At 42.8% G+C, this 17,412-nt stretch overlaps 2 protein-coding genes across 9 annotated transcripts in view; one reads left to right on the top strand and one right to left on the bottom strand.

The window, feature by feature from the left end:
- The window catches only part of SESN1 (sestrin 1), a 114,376-nt gene extending 113,193 nt beyond the window's left edge, over nucleotides 1–1,183 (bottom strand). The window contains exon 1 of the mRNA XM_019967258.2: nucleotides 4–1,183. Within this exon, the coding sequence (XP_019822817.1) occupies nucleotides 4–282 (279 nt within the window). The 5' untranslated portion in view covers nucleotides 283–1,183. The remainder of the gene's footprint in view (nucleotides 1–3) is intronic.
- A 150-nt stretch (nucleotides 1,184–1,333) lies between these two features.
- The window catches only part of CEP57L1 (centrosomal protein 57 like 1), a 91,268-nt gene continuing 75,189 nt past the window's right edge, over nucleotides 1,334–17,412 (top strand). For 2 of the 8 annotated variants that reach the window (XM_070795527.1, XM_070795522.1), the window contains exons 1-2: nucleotides 1,612–1,771; nucleotides 16,777–16,846. The gene's annotated coding sequence lies outside the window, so the exon portion shown is untranslated. Of the gene's footprint in view, nucleotides 1,551–1,605; nucleotides 1,772–7,435; nucleotides 16,847–17,412 lie in introns of those variants that run through there. The other 6 variants (XM_070795525.1, XR_011568326.1, XM_070795526.1 and 3 more) reach the window with 6 other exon arrangements.

The following is a 17,412-nucleotide window of genomic DNA, read 5'->3' as shown; positions in this document are numbered from 1 at the left end:
TACCTGGACGCTCTTCAGGATGAACTCACTTTTCTCTCTCACATCTTTAAAGGGACACCTCTTAGAAAGCATAAGCAGATGAGCAAGAAGCTTATTCAATCCATCCAAAGAAACCGCATTTGAAAGGCCGTCTGCTGGACGATAAGGTGTCTCTTTCACCAAACGAAGACACTCGGTTTTTCTCACAATGATTTGCCTAATGTTTTCCAGAGCTGTCTCTCTAGTAGTTGAATCTCTACTGCACAGTCCATCCCATCTCACTTCATTCTCTCTTTCAGCCATGACAACCGTGGAGTTTTTTCTTTGCCGTCTTCAGTTAACTTTCAGCATGCCCCCCAAAGCACTTTATATTTTTAAAACGAGAAATATAAGAATGAAATCAGAGAACTAGAATCGTCATGAAAAAACACGTCTGGGTGACATTTGGAACCAGAAGCGTCTCTTCGAGCTACAAGACAGAGCTCGCCCTCTCCTACCCGGAGGGGCAGTCTTCTGGCCAGAGACTGGAAAAAAAAGTTGGCAAGTTGAAACCTTACAGCGCTGGCTTTGCTGCACAGCCAGTGTCGGGAAAGTGTTCTTCTGCGACCCGCGGGGTCAGCGGATATCCTCACGTTGAGGAGCTGTCAAACCCGTGCTCTGCCCAAAAAGGCTGGTAACAGTTGAACGCTCTCCAGCCATTCGGTGTTTTTTGTCAGTGCAGCCACGGTGTTCTCGGGAGCGTTCCCACCCCGCCCCTCCTCCGGCACCAGTCCCCGCCTTCTGCAGCTCCTCCCTCTCGGCCGGGCGCTGGCTGGGAAGGCTTGCGGAACCCTGGCTCGCTGGCCGCCACGGCCAGAGACCCTGACGCTCCCGGGGGGCGGCAGCCCTGTGCAGCCGCTGTCTCTGTAGCGTTGGAGGAAAAGCGTCTCCTGCTCTGTCGGTTCCGGGTGCCCTGGACAGACGCCGCTTCTGTTCCAGTCCTTGCGTCCACCGCCCACCGCCTCCAAAGCCAGACGGGCACAGGGCAGCCCCGCAATCCCCGAGCGCAGGGCTGGGCCGCGAAGCTGGCGGAGCTGCGGGGTCCGCGGCGCAGAGCCCGCCCCTTCGCCCAGCCTCATCTGTGGGGCTCGGCCCAGAGGGCGGGAGCGGGGAGGGAAGATGGGGTCCTCACCCCCCAGCCCCTCCCCTTTCTCCTCCCGGCACAAACCAGGAGCCGCCCCTGCCCCTGCGCCCTCTTCCCCGCCCTAGTAGACGCGACCCGCGGAGGCAAAGCCATTGGAAAAAGCCCCGCCCACCCACAGGCTACCTCCAGACCCCAGGTCCGCGCGCGGCCGCCAACCGCTGCCGGTTGCTACGCAAGCGTGACAGCAAGCAAGGCGCATGCGCTTTAATAGGCACTTAATCTGCGCCGGGGAGCGTTTTCAATCCCCTGGCGTTTGGCTTCTTTGGACCGAAAAAGGGGAAAAAAAGAAAGTAAGGGGAGGTTGAAGTACGCTATCACAGACAACACAAACAGGGAAAAGAAAGTGTGCACAGACGTACACCTGGAAGTGCCTGAATCTAAGTTTAAGGTCAGTCTAAAAATAAGAACGCTGTCTTTATTACGCCAAACCCCAGATTTAAAGAAGCAGGGCATGCTCGCATTGACTTCTGGGAAAGGTAGTTTGGGTGCTGTCTGCGCCTTTCGTTTGCGACAAAAACTACAGCCCCCAAGAGCCACTGCGACATTGCCTTTGGCGGCCTGCTAGCCAACGGTTAGCGCTGACGAGGATTGACTGAGAGCGTCGGCTTGGTGAGCACTGTGGGCTTGGCTGCCACTTTTCCTTGACAGGATTTTTTCCCTTCCTCCATTTCCTCTAGTTTAGAAACCGAGCCATCTAGGACTGTAAGCTTTAGTCCAGGGACTTCTATGAGTAATCTACGTTGGGAAGGACTAGTCCGGGTGCCCAGTTCTCCAGCGTCGAGGAGAGAATTTGGGAATGGTCGCTACCCTGAGGGTCGGAGGGTGCGGCGTAAGGCCAGACAAGGGGGATGCTGTGGAAACCGGTGCTCCACGCTGCTGCCTCTGCTTCCGTCCTGCCAAGCGGGCTCGCGCGTGATGGACTGGGTATCCCTGTGCAATTGCGGGCTTTGTTTGCCATTGTGCAGGGGTGTTCTGTGCTTTACTTGCTGAAATTTTTGACATCCCAAGCCAGGCATTCAAAGAGAGCTGTCAAATCCATTTTGTATGAGACTCAATGGGAAAGAATCCCTGGTATTCCTAAATATGAATTTTTGCAGGCCTTAAGGATACCGTATGAAAATAATCTCCAAAATTGAGTATGTTTTAAAGATTCAATCGTTTGTTTACAAGTTACCATTTGAGTCATTCCTCTAGAGGAAGGTCAACGTTTGAACGGTTGTCAGTGGTTGTTCAACCCACTTCAGTACTCTTGCCTGGAAAATCCCATGGATGGAGGAGCCTGATGGGCTGCCGTCTAAGGGGTCGCACAGAGTCGGACACGACTAAAGCGACTTACAGCAGCAGCAGCAGTGGTTGTTCAGTCGCTCCGTCTTTTTGACTCTGCGACCCCCTGGACAGCTGCACGCCAGGCAATGGACTGATAACCAAATTAGATTTTAACTGTTTAAAGTTGCAGAATAGATGTGTCTCTAAAAATTTAGCCTTGTTAGGTACTAAATATACAACAGTGGAAAAGACATCTAATTAATGGTTAAACACACAGTATACACATTAAACATACAGCACTATGACATATTATTGGGATGGACAGAAAAAAGATCACTTAGCCAAGTTTTGGAAAGTTAGGGAAATCTTCATCTCGGGGAAAGAGGGCCAGAAGAACAGCATATGGTGAAGCCCTGAGCAAAAGAGAGAGAAGGTAATTTCAGGAAACTGCAATAAGCCGAGGTCGTATATATTTTGGAATAGATATCTTTTTGTATATTGATGTATTTTCAAGCAGCAAGTAGAATGGTACTGTGAATTTTCCAGATGGTTTCTGAAAGTGACCTATCTTTGAAAAGAGTTCTGATGAATTGGTTTAATTTGGGAAGCCTTCAACATTCTGAGATTACTGGTTTAAATCAAATTTTTTTAAAAAAGAGAACTTATGAGTATGGTTCAGAATCCAAAAAAGCTGTTTTTTTCTTTTCTTTTTGACGGACTCATCCTCCTTTGTTCAACCCACAAAGTGTAGGGTAGTTTCTTAAGTCCAAGTCTCCTTTTTACTGTGTAATTGAATATGATCTCATTCGTAGCTGTGGTTTCACCACCACTTATGACTCTTAAATGTATAACTCCATCCAGCTTTACCTTTGAGCTTTGTTATATGCATTTCCAAGATAGGTCTTGGATAGCTCACAAGCACTTCAAACTCAGCAGGCCTAAAACCAAATGCATGGTTATCACCTCTGATTGTTCTCCAGTGTTCCATATTTCGCTTTAGGATAATTCCGACCACTTGTGATGAAAATTTGAAATCTAATCTTTATTCTTGGTTTCTTAATGTGCTTCTGCCTCACTGTGCCTCACTGTTTACACTGTTCATTGAGCCCAGGGTAGGCAAGGCACGAGCAGGAAAGCTGGAAGAAAGCTCAAGGAGCCATAGAAACTACAGATATGTTTATTCTCTCCTGACTGGCGTAGCAACCATAACAGCAGACGCACTGGATTCTCTCATGGTTGACCCGGTGGACACAGCTATAATGTAGCTGCAACGGCTTTTCAGATGGAGCTTATATGTGTTTACAGAGCAAAAAGTGGCTGGTGGCCAAGCGGGTACATCTTGACCTGCATGTGCACTGCTGTAAGTGATCTCAGCTGTTACATAACCATGTATTTACGAAACATGGGGCAATAGCGAGAGGCCGTGGAGGCAAGAGAGCTTGACCACCACCATCTTGGTTAATTTGCTCCTACACCTTCATACATGTGTAGCCAGATTATTGTTAAGTCTTATCGATTTTATCTCCCAAACACCCGTCAAATCCATCCTTTTCCCTGCATCTACATAAGCAGTCTTTTCTAAACTGCCATAATCTCTTACCAAAACCATTGCAATAGTGATTATTCAGCCTGGGGTTTCTCCATTGGTTCTCCACACAGCAGCCAGAATAATCTTTTTGAAATGTAAATTTCTCTTAAAACTATGTAGTGATGTCTTACTTTAATCTTAAAGGCAAAGTTTCTTTATAAAGCCTAATGTCATTTGGCCCCTTTCCACCTCACCTAGCATACCACTCTCCAACTTTATGTGCTTCAGTCATACAGATCTTTCAGTCACTGGTTCTCTTATTCCTTTTTATCCATTTGTTCACTCAACAACTATCTGTTGAGTACCTACTATGTAATAGGACATTGATGTTATACTACTGAGCACAATGTACAAAAGTCCTTACTCATAATTTTGCATTCTAGTAAGGAGATATAGACAATAAATATGTGACATATTGGGAGTGAAAACAAATGCAGTGGAGAAAAAGAAGAACCAACTCAGAAGGGGAATGGAGAGTGCCAGGTTTTGGGGGGCAAGTTTCACTTTTAAATAAGGTGGTCAGAGAAGACCTAATCAAGAAGCAGACATTTGAGGGGATCTGAAATAGGAGGAGAAAGTCATGCAGAGGCCTGGAGTAAGAATGTTTCTATGAAGAGAACAGCCAGTACAAAGACCTGCAGGTCTTCGCATTTGACAAATAGCAGTGTGGCAAGAGAGAATAGCATGAGGTCACAGAGGAAGGAGGTCATATAGATGACTGAAAGAAATTTTGACTTGTTTGATTGAGACAGGAAGCTGTTGGAACGTTTTGAGCAGATGGGTTGCATAATCTGACTTTTTAAATTGATTACTTCTTTTAAATTGTGTTGATCGTGGACCACAGAGAAGCAAGGGTAGAAGCAGAGACACTAACAGTAAGCTAATTGTCCAGGTGAAAAATGTCAGTAGTAGTGGGCCAGGGTAGTAACAGTAGAGGCAGTGGGAAGAGGCCAGAGTCTGGATGTATTATGAAGTAGAGCCAACAGGTTTGCTGACAGATTGGCTATGAGGTTTTGAGAGTAAAAGAGTCAAAGATAATTACAGTTTTTTAGCTTGAGCAACTAGAAGGAAGGAATTGCCAATGTAATGGGAAAGTCTCCAGATTTGTGTTTGGGGGTAAATGGGTAGATCAGGAGTTTAGTTTGGCTATTTTATGTTTGAGATGACTCTAAGATTTTACAGTAGAGATACGGAGTAGTCAGTTTGGTAAATGAGTCTGGAGATGAGGGTAAAGATCTGGCTGTAGATACAATTTTGGATTTCACAGTAGTTCCCTGCCTGTCTGCCCCCACCCCCCAGTAGTGTTTTGATAGTAGATAAAGACTGAGAATAGTTGATATCACAGAAAGGCACTCCATGGAGTCTGGGTCAATTTGGAGTTACCTGCAACTGATGACTATGCGAGAGTGGCCAGTGAACAGAGAGAAAAACCTAGAGCATGACATCCTAGAAGCCAAGTGAAAGTGGCTGAGGAGGAAGGAATGCTATGTTAAATGCTGCTTTAAGTCAAGTGGTATAAGGATAACTGATCCCTGCGTACAGCAACATGGAGTTCACTGAGGATCTTGAAAGCCAGAAGGGTGTTTTATTTAAGAGAGAATAGAAGAAGAGCTGGGCTTCCCTGATAGCTCAGTAGGTAAAGAATCCACCTGCAGTGCGGCAGACTGCAGATCGATTCCTGGGTCAGGAAGATCCACAGAAAAAGGGATAGGCTACCCACTCCAGTATTCTTGGGCTTCCCTTGTAGCACAGCTGATAAAGAATCCGCCTGCAATGTGGGAGACCTGGGTTCAATCCCTGGGTTGGGAAGATCCCCTGGAGCAAGGGAAAGGTTACCCACTCCAGTATTCTGGCCTGGAGAATTCCGTGAACTCTATCGTCCATGGGGTCACAAAGAATCCGAAACAACTGAGCAACTTTCAGGAGAAGAGCTAGACACTGAATATGGATGCAGCATCTCTGGTACCATTTTCTTTGTCCAGCAACAAAGACTCTCTGACTCCTGTGCTTAGGTCTGGAGTGAAATATCACTTTCTCAGAGAAGGTTATGGGCTTCCTTGATAGCTCAGACGCTAAAGAATCTGCCTGCAATGCAGGAGACCTGGGTTTGATCCCTGAGTCAGGAAGATCCTCTGGAGAAAGGGAATGGCTACCCAATCCAGTAATCTTGGGGTTTCTCTGGTGACTGAGACCATAAAGAATCTGCATGCAATGTGGGAGACCTGGGTTTGATCCTTGGGTCAGGAAATTTACCTTATTTGATTAAATGCCCCTATTACATACTCTTATTGTGCCCTATACCTTTACTTGCTGCTGCTACTGCTAAGTCGCTGCAGTTGTGTCCAACTCTGTACGACCCTATGGACAGCAGCCCACCAGGCTCCTCCATCCATAGGATTCTCTAGGCAAGAATACTGGAGTGGGTTACCATTTCCTTCTCCACCTTTACTTGCTAGTAAGTTACAAATGTAGTTTTACAGTTGTTAGTATGATAATTTGATTGAAATATGTCTGCTTCTAAGTGTTAGCAAGCAGGAGTAGCAGCTGTGCCAGTTTTTGCAAATCACCTCCAGCTCTGAGTACCGTACCTCACAGAATGAACTTACTAAATATTTGAAAGAATGGAAAGATGCTCAACATCACTCATTATCAGAGAAATGCAAATCAAAACCACTATGAGGTACCATTTCACACCAGTCAGAATGGCTGCGATCCAAAAGTCTACAAATAATAAATGCTGGAGAGGGTGTGGAGAAAAGGGAACCCTCTTACACTGTTGGTGGGAATGCAAACTAGTACAGCCACTATGGAGAACAGTGTGGAGATTCCTTAAAAAACTGGAAATAGAACTGCCTTATGATCCAGCAATCCCACTGCTGGGCATACACACTGAGGAAACCAGAAGGGAAAGAGACACGTGTACCCCAATGTTCATCGCAGCACTGTTTATAATAGCCAGGACATGGAAGCAACCTAGTTGTCCATCAGCAGATGAATGGATAAGAAAGCTGTGGTACATATGCACAATGGAGTATTACTCAGCCGTTAAAAAGAATACATTTGAATCAGTTCTAATGAGGTGGATGAAACTGGAGCCTATTATACAGAGTGAAGTAAGCCAGAAGGAAAAACATAAATACAGTATACTAACGCATATATATGGAATTTAGAAAGATGGTAACAATAACCTGGTGTACGAGAGCAAAAGAGACACTGATGTATAGAACAGTCTTATGGACTCTGTGGGAGAGGGAGAGGGTGGGAAGATTTGGGAGAATGACATTGAAACATGTAAAATATCATGTAAGAAACGAGTTGCCAGTCCAGGTTCAATGCACGATACTGGATGCTTGGGGCTAGTACACTGGGACGACCCAGAGGGATGGGATGGGGAGGGAGGAGGGAGGAGGGTTTAGGATGGGGAACACATGTATACCTGTGATGGATTCATTTTGATATTTGGCAAAACTAATACAATTATGTAAAGTTTAAAAATAAAATAAAATTAAAAAAAAAAAAGAATGGAAGAAAAATGTTAATGTCAGAATTTTCAAAGGTGTTGCATATTTACCTGTTCACAAAAACATGAGATAATTAATGAATGGAAGAAGGTATTTTATAATGCAACATTTTAGAAAAGTAGTCTTAACAGAGCAAACTTTTATTGCTAGTAAATTGTAGTGTTCACCCTCCTGAAATTGAATTTGGTAATAATTTTTACCATGTTCCTACATATCTCATCCTGTTATAAGATAGTCACATGTATTTATAGTATAGAGTAGAGGATGGGGCTTCTCAGGTAGCCCTAAGTGGAAAAGAATCCTCTTGCCAGTGCAGGAGATACAAGGGATGTGGGTTCAATCCCTGGGTTGGAAAGATCCCCTAGAGTAGGAAATGGTAACCCACTCCAGTATTCTGGAAAATTCCATGGACAGAGAAGCCTGGTGGGCTACAGTCCATGAGCTCGCGAAGAGTCCGGCATGACTGAACACAAAGTAGAGGATATGTAGAGGAGTTCCTGCTTTAAATGAACAGTACTCTAGTCAAGGAAAAGGCTGAATGGCTGTACTCCAACAAGAGGCCTTCACTATGAAATTCATTAAAAAACCACGGCTCCTAAGTCTTTTTTTTTTAAACAGGTATACCTGTTTTTATTGTTCCTCACAAGTAATGCTTTTTTATTTATTTATTTTTTTTACAAATTGGACATTTATATACTTGCCCAACATTGTATTGGGCAAGTACATCGGCACAATTTTTTCTACAGCATTTGCTAACTTCATGTCTCTGTCACATTGTGGTAAGTGTTGCAGTATTTAAAATCATTATTATTATTATATTTGTTATTCTGATCTGTGATCAGTGTTTTTTTAAAATAAATTTATTTATTTTAAAATTTTCACTTATGCACTTGTTTTTGAAGACAGTTTGTATGACACAATACAAAACTTTTAAACAAAAAAAAAAATAATAAATTTATTTATTTTAATTGGAGGGTAATTACTTTATAATATTGTGGTGGTTTTTGCCATACATTGACATGAATCAGCTACGGGTGCACATTGGCCCCCCGTCCTGAACCCCCCTCTCACCTCCCTCCCCACCCCATTCCTTTGGGTTGTCCTAGAGCACAGGCTTTGAGTGCCCTGCTTCATGCATCAAACTTGCACTGGCCATCTGTTTTACATATGGTAATATACATGTTTCAGTGCTATTCTCTGAAATCATCCCACACTTGCCTTCTCCCATATAGTCCAAAAGTCTGTTCTTTACATCTGTGTCTCTTTTGCTGCCTTGGACCTAGGATCGTCATTACCGTTTTTGTAAATTCCATACATATGCGTTAATATACTCTATTGGTGTTTCTCTTTCTGCCTTACTTCACTCCATATACTAGGTTCCAGGTTCATCCACCTCATTAGAATTGACTCAAATGTGTTCTTTTTTATAACTGAGTAAAATTCCATTGTGTTTATGTACCACAACTTCCTTATCCATTCATCTGTCAATGGACAAGACATCTAGGTTGCTTCCATGTCGTAGCTATTGTGAACAGTGCTGCAATGAACATTGAGGTACATGTGTCTCTCTCAATTCTGGTTTTCTCGGTGTATATGCTGAGCAATGGGATTGTTGGGTTGTATGGCATTTCTGTTTCCAGTGTTATAAGGAATCTCCACACTGTTCTCCATAGTGGCTGTACCAGTTTGAATTCCCACCAACAGTGTAAGAGGGTTCCCTTTTCTCTACACCCTCTCCAGCATTTACTATTTGTAGACTTTTTGATGGTGGCCATTCTGACCAGCATGAGATGATACCTCATAGTGGTTTTGATTTGCATTTCTTTAATAATGAGTGATGTTGAGCATCTTTTCATGTGTTTGTTAGCCATCTGTATGTCTTCTTTGGAGAAATGTCTGTTTAGTTCTTTGGCCCACTTTTTGATTGGGTTGTTCATTTTTCTAGTATTGAGCTGCATGAGCTGCTTGTATATTTTGGAGATTAATTCTTTGTCAGTTGTTTCGTTTGCTATTATTTTCTCCCATTCTGAAAGCTGCCTTTTCACCTTGCTTATCATTTCCTTTCTTGTGCAAAAGCTTTTAAGTTTAATTAGGTTCCATTTGTTTATTTTTGTTTTTATTTCCATTACTCTGGGAGGTGGTTCATAGAGGATCTTGCTGTGATTTATGTCAGAGAGTATAATGCCTATGTTTTCCTCTAAGAGTTTTATAGTTTCTGGTGTTACATTTAGATCTTTAATCCATTTTGTGTTTATTTTGTGTATGTTGTTAGTGTTCTAGTTTCATTCTTTTACATGTGGTTGACCAGTTTTCCTAGCACCACTTGTTAAAGAGATTGTCTTTTCTCCATTGTATATTTTTGCCTCCTTTGTCAAAGATAAGGTGTCCATAGGTGCATGGATTTATCTCTGGGCTTTATACAAGGCTCCTAAGTCTTGTGCACTTACAAACACAGTCTTGGTAAGTGCACCAGAGTTTGTGAGATACATATACACACTTGACTGATGAATTTATTAGGATGCCAAATTATTGATGTACTTTGAGATATTTGTCAAGTAGATAGCATACTGCTTCTCTGAGTAAGGGGTTTTCTCTGTAGGAAAATTATGTGAGAAATCACCAGGTTGCTTAGGAGCTTAGAATCGGAACAAAGGAAATTAGATATATGTTGTGGTCACTTGGTAACATTAAGCTATGAGAACCTCTACAGCAGAACTTAAGATTGCCTCCAGTTTTTGCCTCTCTAGGCTGCTTTTTCCATTCTTTGACAACTCTTCTTTTTGATGAAAACATTCTGTCTTTAAATATATTGAAACATTTATATTGTAACCTAGTCTCTAGTCTTGGAGCCATTCTGTCTGTATAAGCCAACTTTGCATATATCTGCTCTGGTCCGTTATGTACGGATTGATAGTTTAGCCTTCAGAGGGTAATCTTATTTCTAAGTTTTCATAGGCCCCATGTTTCATATGGGGATACATTTTGAGCTCAGCAGTGAGGTCTGAGCTAGAGATGTATATTTGGAAATTATTAGAATATTTTGTTTTATTTTGCTTTTAACCTACCATGTCTATGTGCTTCTGTGTTTCAGGCACTCTCTTAAATGCTTTGCACATATATTATTTTACCCTTGCATAGCTTAAAAAAAAATGCTAGAGTTGATCCAAAGCTTACTCATAACCATTGTGTTTCAGTTTCAGTTCAGTGGCTCAGTCATGTCCAACTCTTTGTGACCCCATGAATCGCAGCTCGTCAGGCCTCCCTGTCCATCACCAACTCCCGGAGTTCACTCAGACTCACGTCCATCGAGTCCGTTATGCCATCCAGCCATCTCATCCTCTGTCGTCCCCTTCTCCTCCTGCCCCCAATCCCTCCCAGCGTCAGAATCTTTTCCAGTGAGTCAACTCTTTGCATGAGGTGGCCAAAGTACTGGAGTTTCAGCTTTAACATTATTCCTTCCAAAGAAACCCAGGGCTGATCTCCTTCAGAATGGACTGGCTAGATCTCCTTGCAGTCCAAGGGGCTCTCAAGAGTCTTCTCCAACACCACAGTTCAAAAGCATCAGTTCCGTGTTATACTCTAACCATGGGAACAACTCAATTGGCTATGGTGAAAATGTAGAATAAGAGCCAGGATAGTCTGAAACTGGGCTTCCCAGGTGGCTCAGTTGTAAAGAATCTGCCTGCCAATGCAGGAGACACAGGAGACATGGGCTCAATCCCTGACTCTTCCTTGGAGGAGGAAATGGCAAACCATTCCAGTATTCATAGACAGACTACAATCCATGGGGTTGCAAGGAGTCAGACATGACTGAGCATGACACAAGCATGAGTGAGAGTCTGAAACTCACCAGAGAAGAAAGAGAATAACCCAGAAATGGGCAACCAGGAATTTGCAAATTTCAAGAAGAAATGACTAGTCAACTTGTAGAATGCTACTAACATTTCTAGAGAGCTAAAATTACTGAATGGTTTGACAGTAGGTTTCCCTAGTGGCTCACACGGTAGAGCATGTCTGCAATGCAGGAGACCTGGGTTCAATTCCTGGGTTGGGAAGATCCCCTGGAGAAGGAAATGGCAGCCCACTCCAGTATTCTTGCCTGGAAAATCCCATGGACCGCAGAGCCTGATAGGCTACTGTCCATGGGGTCGCAAAGAGTTGGACACGACTGAGCGACTTCACTTTCACTTTGACAGTAGGCAGTCTCTGTTATCCTGCAGTGTATGCATCTGGCATATATTCCCATATCAGTATTGAATTATTAATATTCAATATTGAGCTCAAGAAATATTGAGCTTCCCTGGTGGCTCAGGGCTAAAGAATCTGCCTGAAATGCAGCAGACACAGGAGATGCGGATTCAGTCCCTGGCTCAGGAAGATTGCCTGGAGAAGGAAATGGCAACCCACTCCGGTATTCTTGCATAGAAAATCCCTTAGGGTCGCAAAGAGTTGGACGTGACTGAGCACGCACGCATGCTGAATTGAGATAAAGATTGACTGACTTAGGATGGCCTATAGTATAAAACCATAGCAGCTCTCTGAATATAGGAGAGTCTCTCCTAAAGGACTGACGTTTCTCTTATTCAGCTCTTCCAAAAATGTAGGTTCCAGATCAGGAAACCACAGCTTGGGTAAAATGATTTAACTAGGTGGGGATAGGTAACCCTGGATCCTTCTGGGCTTCTCTTTCATAGGTTTAGTCTTTAAGGAGGGGTTATGGTAAGCATGGATTCTTATTTACCAGTTGTGGGTAGATCAGGAACTATCATAGAATAGGGCCTAAAAGCCCCAGAGAGAAAAATCCTAACTTTTAAGATTCACTGCCTGATTTCTGTTTTGATGTCTGTGTTTTCTTCTAGTTTATTATCTTCTGGCCTTGGTAAAGTTTTATTTAAATATTGTAACTTTATCTTTGCTGTATCAAGATATATAAGGGAGTCATAATTATAGATCTAACAAGGCACGAGCATTATAAGGGGAGCAACACTCTTCTCCCAACAAAGCCAGTGAGGAGGGACAGTGATAATGAGATCTCCAAGGGGAAAGTCAATATTGAAGACAAGAACTGGAGCTCATGGATTTAACTCATAAATTGCCCTTCTGTGTGTAGAGATTCTTCTTTCATTGTCAACCTTAGATCTCAGTTTTATTTATTAAAGAAAGCAATGCCATTTTCCTTCATCAGTTACATCAGTGACCTTTTTCATTGTTGGGGAATGGAAAAATGAAAGCCCAGTATTTGCATTCATTTGTTCAGTTGACGAGGATTCGATCCCTGGATGGGGAAGATCCCCTGGAGAAGGAAATGGCAACCCACTCCGGTATTCTTGCCTGGAAAATCCCATGAACAGAGGAGCCTGGTGGGCTATAGTCCATGGAGTCGAAAAGAGTCAACATGACTTAGTGACTAAACAGCACTTCAGTATTTATTGAAAACCTAGTATGGCCACACTCTATGTTTGGCAATGAGTATACAGCAGCATAGGCTTTCCTGATAGCTCAGCTGGTAAAAAATCCACCTGCAACGCAGGAGATCCCGGTTCGATTCCTGGGTTGGGAAGATCCCCTGGAGAAGGGATAGGCTACTCACTCCAGTATTCTTGGGTTTCCCTGATGGCTCAGTCCAGAGAGTTGAAATAACTTTCCCCATAACACACAGCTAATAAATGGCAGGCCCAGAATTGGAATCCATACCTATCTGCCTCCTGATAAAGAACTTAGTGGTAACTTTTTTCTCGTTGCAGATTTTTTTCTTTTCTTTTTTTTGGTCCTAAGTGTAGAGCTCAAATACCAAATTGAGCTCAGATGTTCATTCAGCCTTCCCTGAAGAAAAGCTTTCTACTTTCTTGAGGTGCCACCTCATCAGTTCCAGTTGTTTAGCCTCTTCTTTACAGTTATGCTTAAAATGAAAGAATCATAACTTAAGCTGAATTCTTTATCCTTTGTACCCTTATTGTGTTTAATATCTCACTGTCAGAAAGCCTCAAGGGTCTTAACTTTTAATAGTAGCCCAGCTCAAGCTTTAACAGGGCTGAATTAACAACTCCTGATATCCATCACAGTGCAGTTTTTGAATTTTATCCATAAAAACAGATCGCAGCTGTGGCCTGAGCTCTTCTTTTTTTGTGTAATTTTTGGCAAGTCTCTTGGTCTTTCTGGGCCTCAGAGACATTGGCTGTAAAATGAGGGGAGATGGACTATATATTTTTTTCTTTTTTTCTTAACAAAGTCCATAATTTGCATTAGGGTTCACACTTGTACATGTTATGGATTTTGACGAATGCATAATGTCATTTATCTGTCATTGCAGTATCATATAGAATAGTTTCACTGCCCTAAAAATTCCCTGTGCTCCAATCTTTTCACACTTCCCTCTCTCTCCTTGAATAATCAGCCTGCAGTGCAGGAGACCTGGGTTCAATCCCTGGCTTGGGTAGATCCCCTGGTAGAAGGGAATGGCAACCCACTACAGTATTCTTGCCTGGAGAATCCCATGGACTGAGGAGCCTGTTGGGCTACAGTCCATAGGGTTGCAAAGAGTCGGGCATGACTGAACGACTAACACTTTCTCCCTCCCTGAACCCCTGGCAACCACTGATCTTTATACTATCTGTATAGCTTTGCTGTTTCAAAATGTCATGTGGTTGGAATCATACAGTATGTAGCTTTTTCAAACTGGCTTCTTTCACTTAGCAAATATACTACATTTAAAGCTCCTCCATGTTTTTTTCATGGCTTGATAGCTTGTTTATTTTTATCACTGAATAATATTTCATTGTGTGGTTGTAGTTTATCTATTTGCCTGTTGAAGGACATCTTAGTTGCTTCTAGTTTTTGTCAGTCATGAGTAAAGATGCTGTGAACATTCTGTGCAGGTTTTTGTGGACGTAAGTTTTCACTTGGGCAGGTTTTTTTGTGGATATAAGTTTTTATTTGGATAAATAGGAGCATGATTGCTAGATTATATGGTAATCTTAACGGTTGTTATTTTTGTTCAGTCACTAAGTCATTTTTGACTCTTTGAAACCCCATGGACTGCAGCATGCCAGGTTTCCCTGTCCTTTACTATCTCCTGGAGTTTGTTCAAACTCATGTCCATTGCATAGGTGATGCCATTCAACCATCTCATCCTCTGTTGTTCCTTCTTCTGCCCTCAATCTTTCTCAGCATCAGGGTCTTTTCCAATGAATTGGCTCTTTGCATCAGGTGGCCAAAGTATTGGAACTTCAGCTCTAGCATCAGTCCTTCTGGTGAATATTCAGGGTTTATTTCCTTTAGCATTGACTGGTTTGATCTCCTTGCTGTCCAAGGAACTCTCAAGAGTCTTCTCCAGCACCACAATTCAAAAAGTCAGTTCTTTGGTTCTAAGGCTTTTTTATGGTCCTATTCTCACCAAAGCCTTTGACTGTGTGGATCACAACAAACTGCGGAAAATTCTGAAAGAGATGGGAATACCAGACCACCTAATCTGCCTCTTGAGAAATTTGTATGCAGATCAGGAAGCAACAGTTAGAACTGGACATGGAACAACAGACTGGTTCCAAATAGGAAAAGGAGTTCGTCAACGCTGTGTATTGTCACCCTGTTTATTTAACTTATATGCAGAGTACATCATGAGAAACGCTGGACTGGAAGAAGCACAAGCTGGAATCAAGATTGCCGGGAGAAATATCAATAACCTCAGATATGCAGATGACACCACCCTTATGGCACAAAGTGAAGAGGAACTCAAAAGCCTCTTGATGAAAGTGAAAGTGGAGAGTGAAAAAGTTGTCTTAAAGCTCAACATTCAGAAAACGAAGATCATGGCATCCGGTCCCATCACTTCATGGGAAATAGATGGGGAAACAGTGGAAACAGTGTCAGACTTTATTTTTCTGGGCTCCAAAATCACTGCAGATGGTGACTGCAGCCATGAAATTAAAAGACGCTTACTCCTTGGAAGGAAAGTTATGACCAACCTAGATAGCATATTCAAAAGCAGAGACATTACTTTGCCAACAAAGGTCCGTCTAGTCAAGGCTATGGTTTTTCCTGTGGTCATGTATGGATGTGAGTTGGACTGTGAAGAAGGCTGAGCGCCGAAGAATTGATGCTTTTGAACTGTGGTGCTGAAGAAGACTCTTGAGAGTCCCTTGGACTGCAAGGAGATCCAACCAGTCCATTCTGAAGGAGATCAGCCCTGGGATTTCTTTGGAAGGAATGATGCTAAAGCTAAAACTCCAGTACTTTGGCCACCTCATGCGAAGAGTTGACTCATTGGAAAAGACTCTGATGCTGGGAGGGATTGGGGGCAAGAGGAGAAGGGGACGACAGAGGATGAGATGGCTGGATGGCATCACTGACTCGATGGACGTGAGTCTGAGTGAACTCTGGGAGTTGGTGATGGACAGGGAGGCCTGGTGTGCTGCAATTCATGGGGTCGCAAAGAGTCGGACACGACTGAGCGACTGATCTGATCTGATCTGATTCTCACATCCGTACATGACAACTGGAAAAGACCATAGCTTTGACTATATAGATATTTGTTGGCAAAATGATGTCTCTGCTTTTTAATATGCTTTCTAGGTATGTCATATCTTTTCTTCCAAGGAGCAAGTGTTTTTTAATTTCATGGCTGAAGTCACTATCTGGAGTGATTTTGGAGCCCAAGAAAATAAAATTTGTTACTGTTTCCCCTTTTCTCCCATCTTTTTGCCATGAAGCGATGGGACTGGATGCCATGATCTTAGCTTTTGAATATTGAGTTTTAAGCCAGTGGTTTCACTCTCCTCTTTTCACCTTCAACAGGAGGTTCTTTAGTTCCTCTTTGCTTTCTGCCTTAGAGTAGTATCATCTGAGGTTGTTGATATTTCTACCAGCAATCTTGATTCCAGCTTGTGCTTCATCCAGCCTGGCATCTTGCATGATGTACTCTGCACATAAGTTAAACAAGCAGGGTGACAATATACAGCCTTGAAGTACTCCTTTTCCCAGTTTTGAACCAGTCAGTTGCTCTATGTCCAGTTCTAACTGTTGCTTCTGGACCTGCATACAGGTTTATCAAGAGACAGGTAAGGTGGTCTGATACTCCCATCTCTTTAAGAATTTTCCAGATTGTTATGATCCACAGAGTTAAAGGTTTTAGTGTAGTCAGTGGAGCAGGTATAGATGTTTTTCTGGAATTCCCCCCCTTTTTTTCACTCTATGATCCAGTGGTTGTTGGCAATTTAATCTCTGGTTCCTCTGCCTTTTCTTAGATCCAGCTTGTACATCTGGGAGTTCTCGATACTGCTTAAGCCTAGCCTGAAGGATTTTGAGCATTTACTTGTGAGTATGTAAAACGAGCACAATTGTATGGTAGTTTGAATGTTCTTTGGCATTGCCTTTCTTTAGGATTGGAATGAAAACTGACCTTTTCCAGTCTTGTGGCCACTGCTGAGTTTTCCAAATTTGCTGGCATGTTGAGGGCAACCTTTTTACAGCATCATCTTTTAGGATTTGGTATAGCTTAGCTGGAATTCCATCACGTGAACCAGCTTTGTTTGTAGTAACGGTTCCTGAGGCCCACTTGACATCACACTCCAGGATATCTAGCTCTAGGCCACACCATGATCACTTATGGTTAGCTTTGTAATAATTTCCCAGCTATTTTCCAAAGTGACTCTTCTATTTTGCATTCCCCCAGCAATGAATGAGAGTTCGTCTTCCTTTACATCCTTCTCAGCGTTTGGTGTTTGTCATTGTTTTGGATTTTAGCCATTCTAGTAGGTAAATAACGATATCTCATTTTAATTTGCAATTCCCTAGTGAAATATGATATTGAGCATTTTTTAATATGCTCATTTGCCACCTGTATATCTTCTTGGTGAAGTGTCTGTTCAGGTCTTTTTAAA

The sequence above is a fragment of the Bos indicus genome, chromosome 9 (assembly GCF_029378745.1).
Source record: "Bos indicus isolate NIAB-ARS_2022 breed Sahiwal x Tharparkar chromosome 9, NIAB-ARS_B.indTharparkar_mat_pri_1.0, whole genome shotgun sequence".
Taxonomy (NCBI): Eukaryota; Metazoa; Chordata; class Mammalia; order Artiodactyla; family Bovidae; genus Bos; species Bos indicus.
Note: the sequence above shows the minus strand (reverse complement) of the source record. Positions and strands in the feature narration are given on the sequence as shown.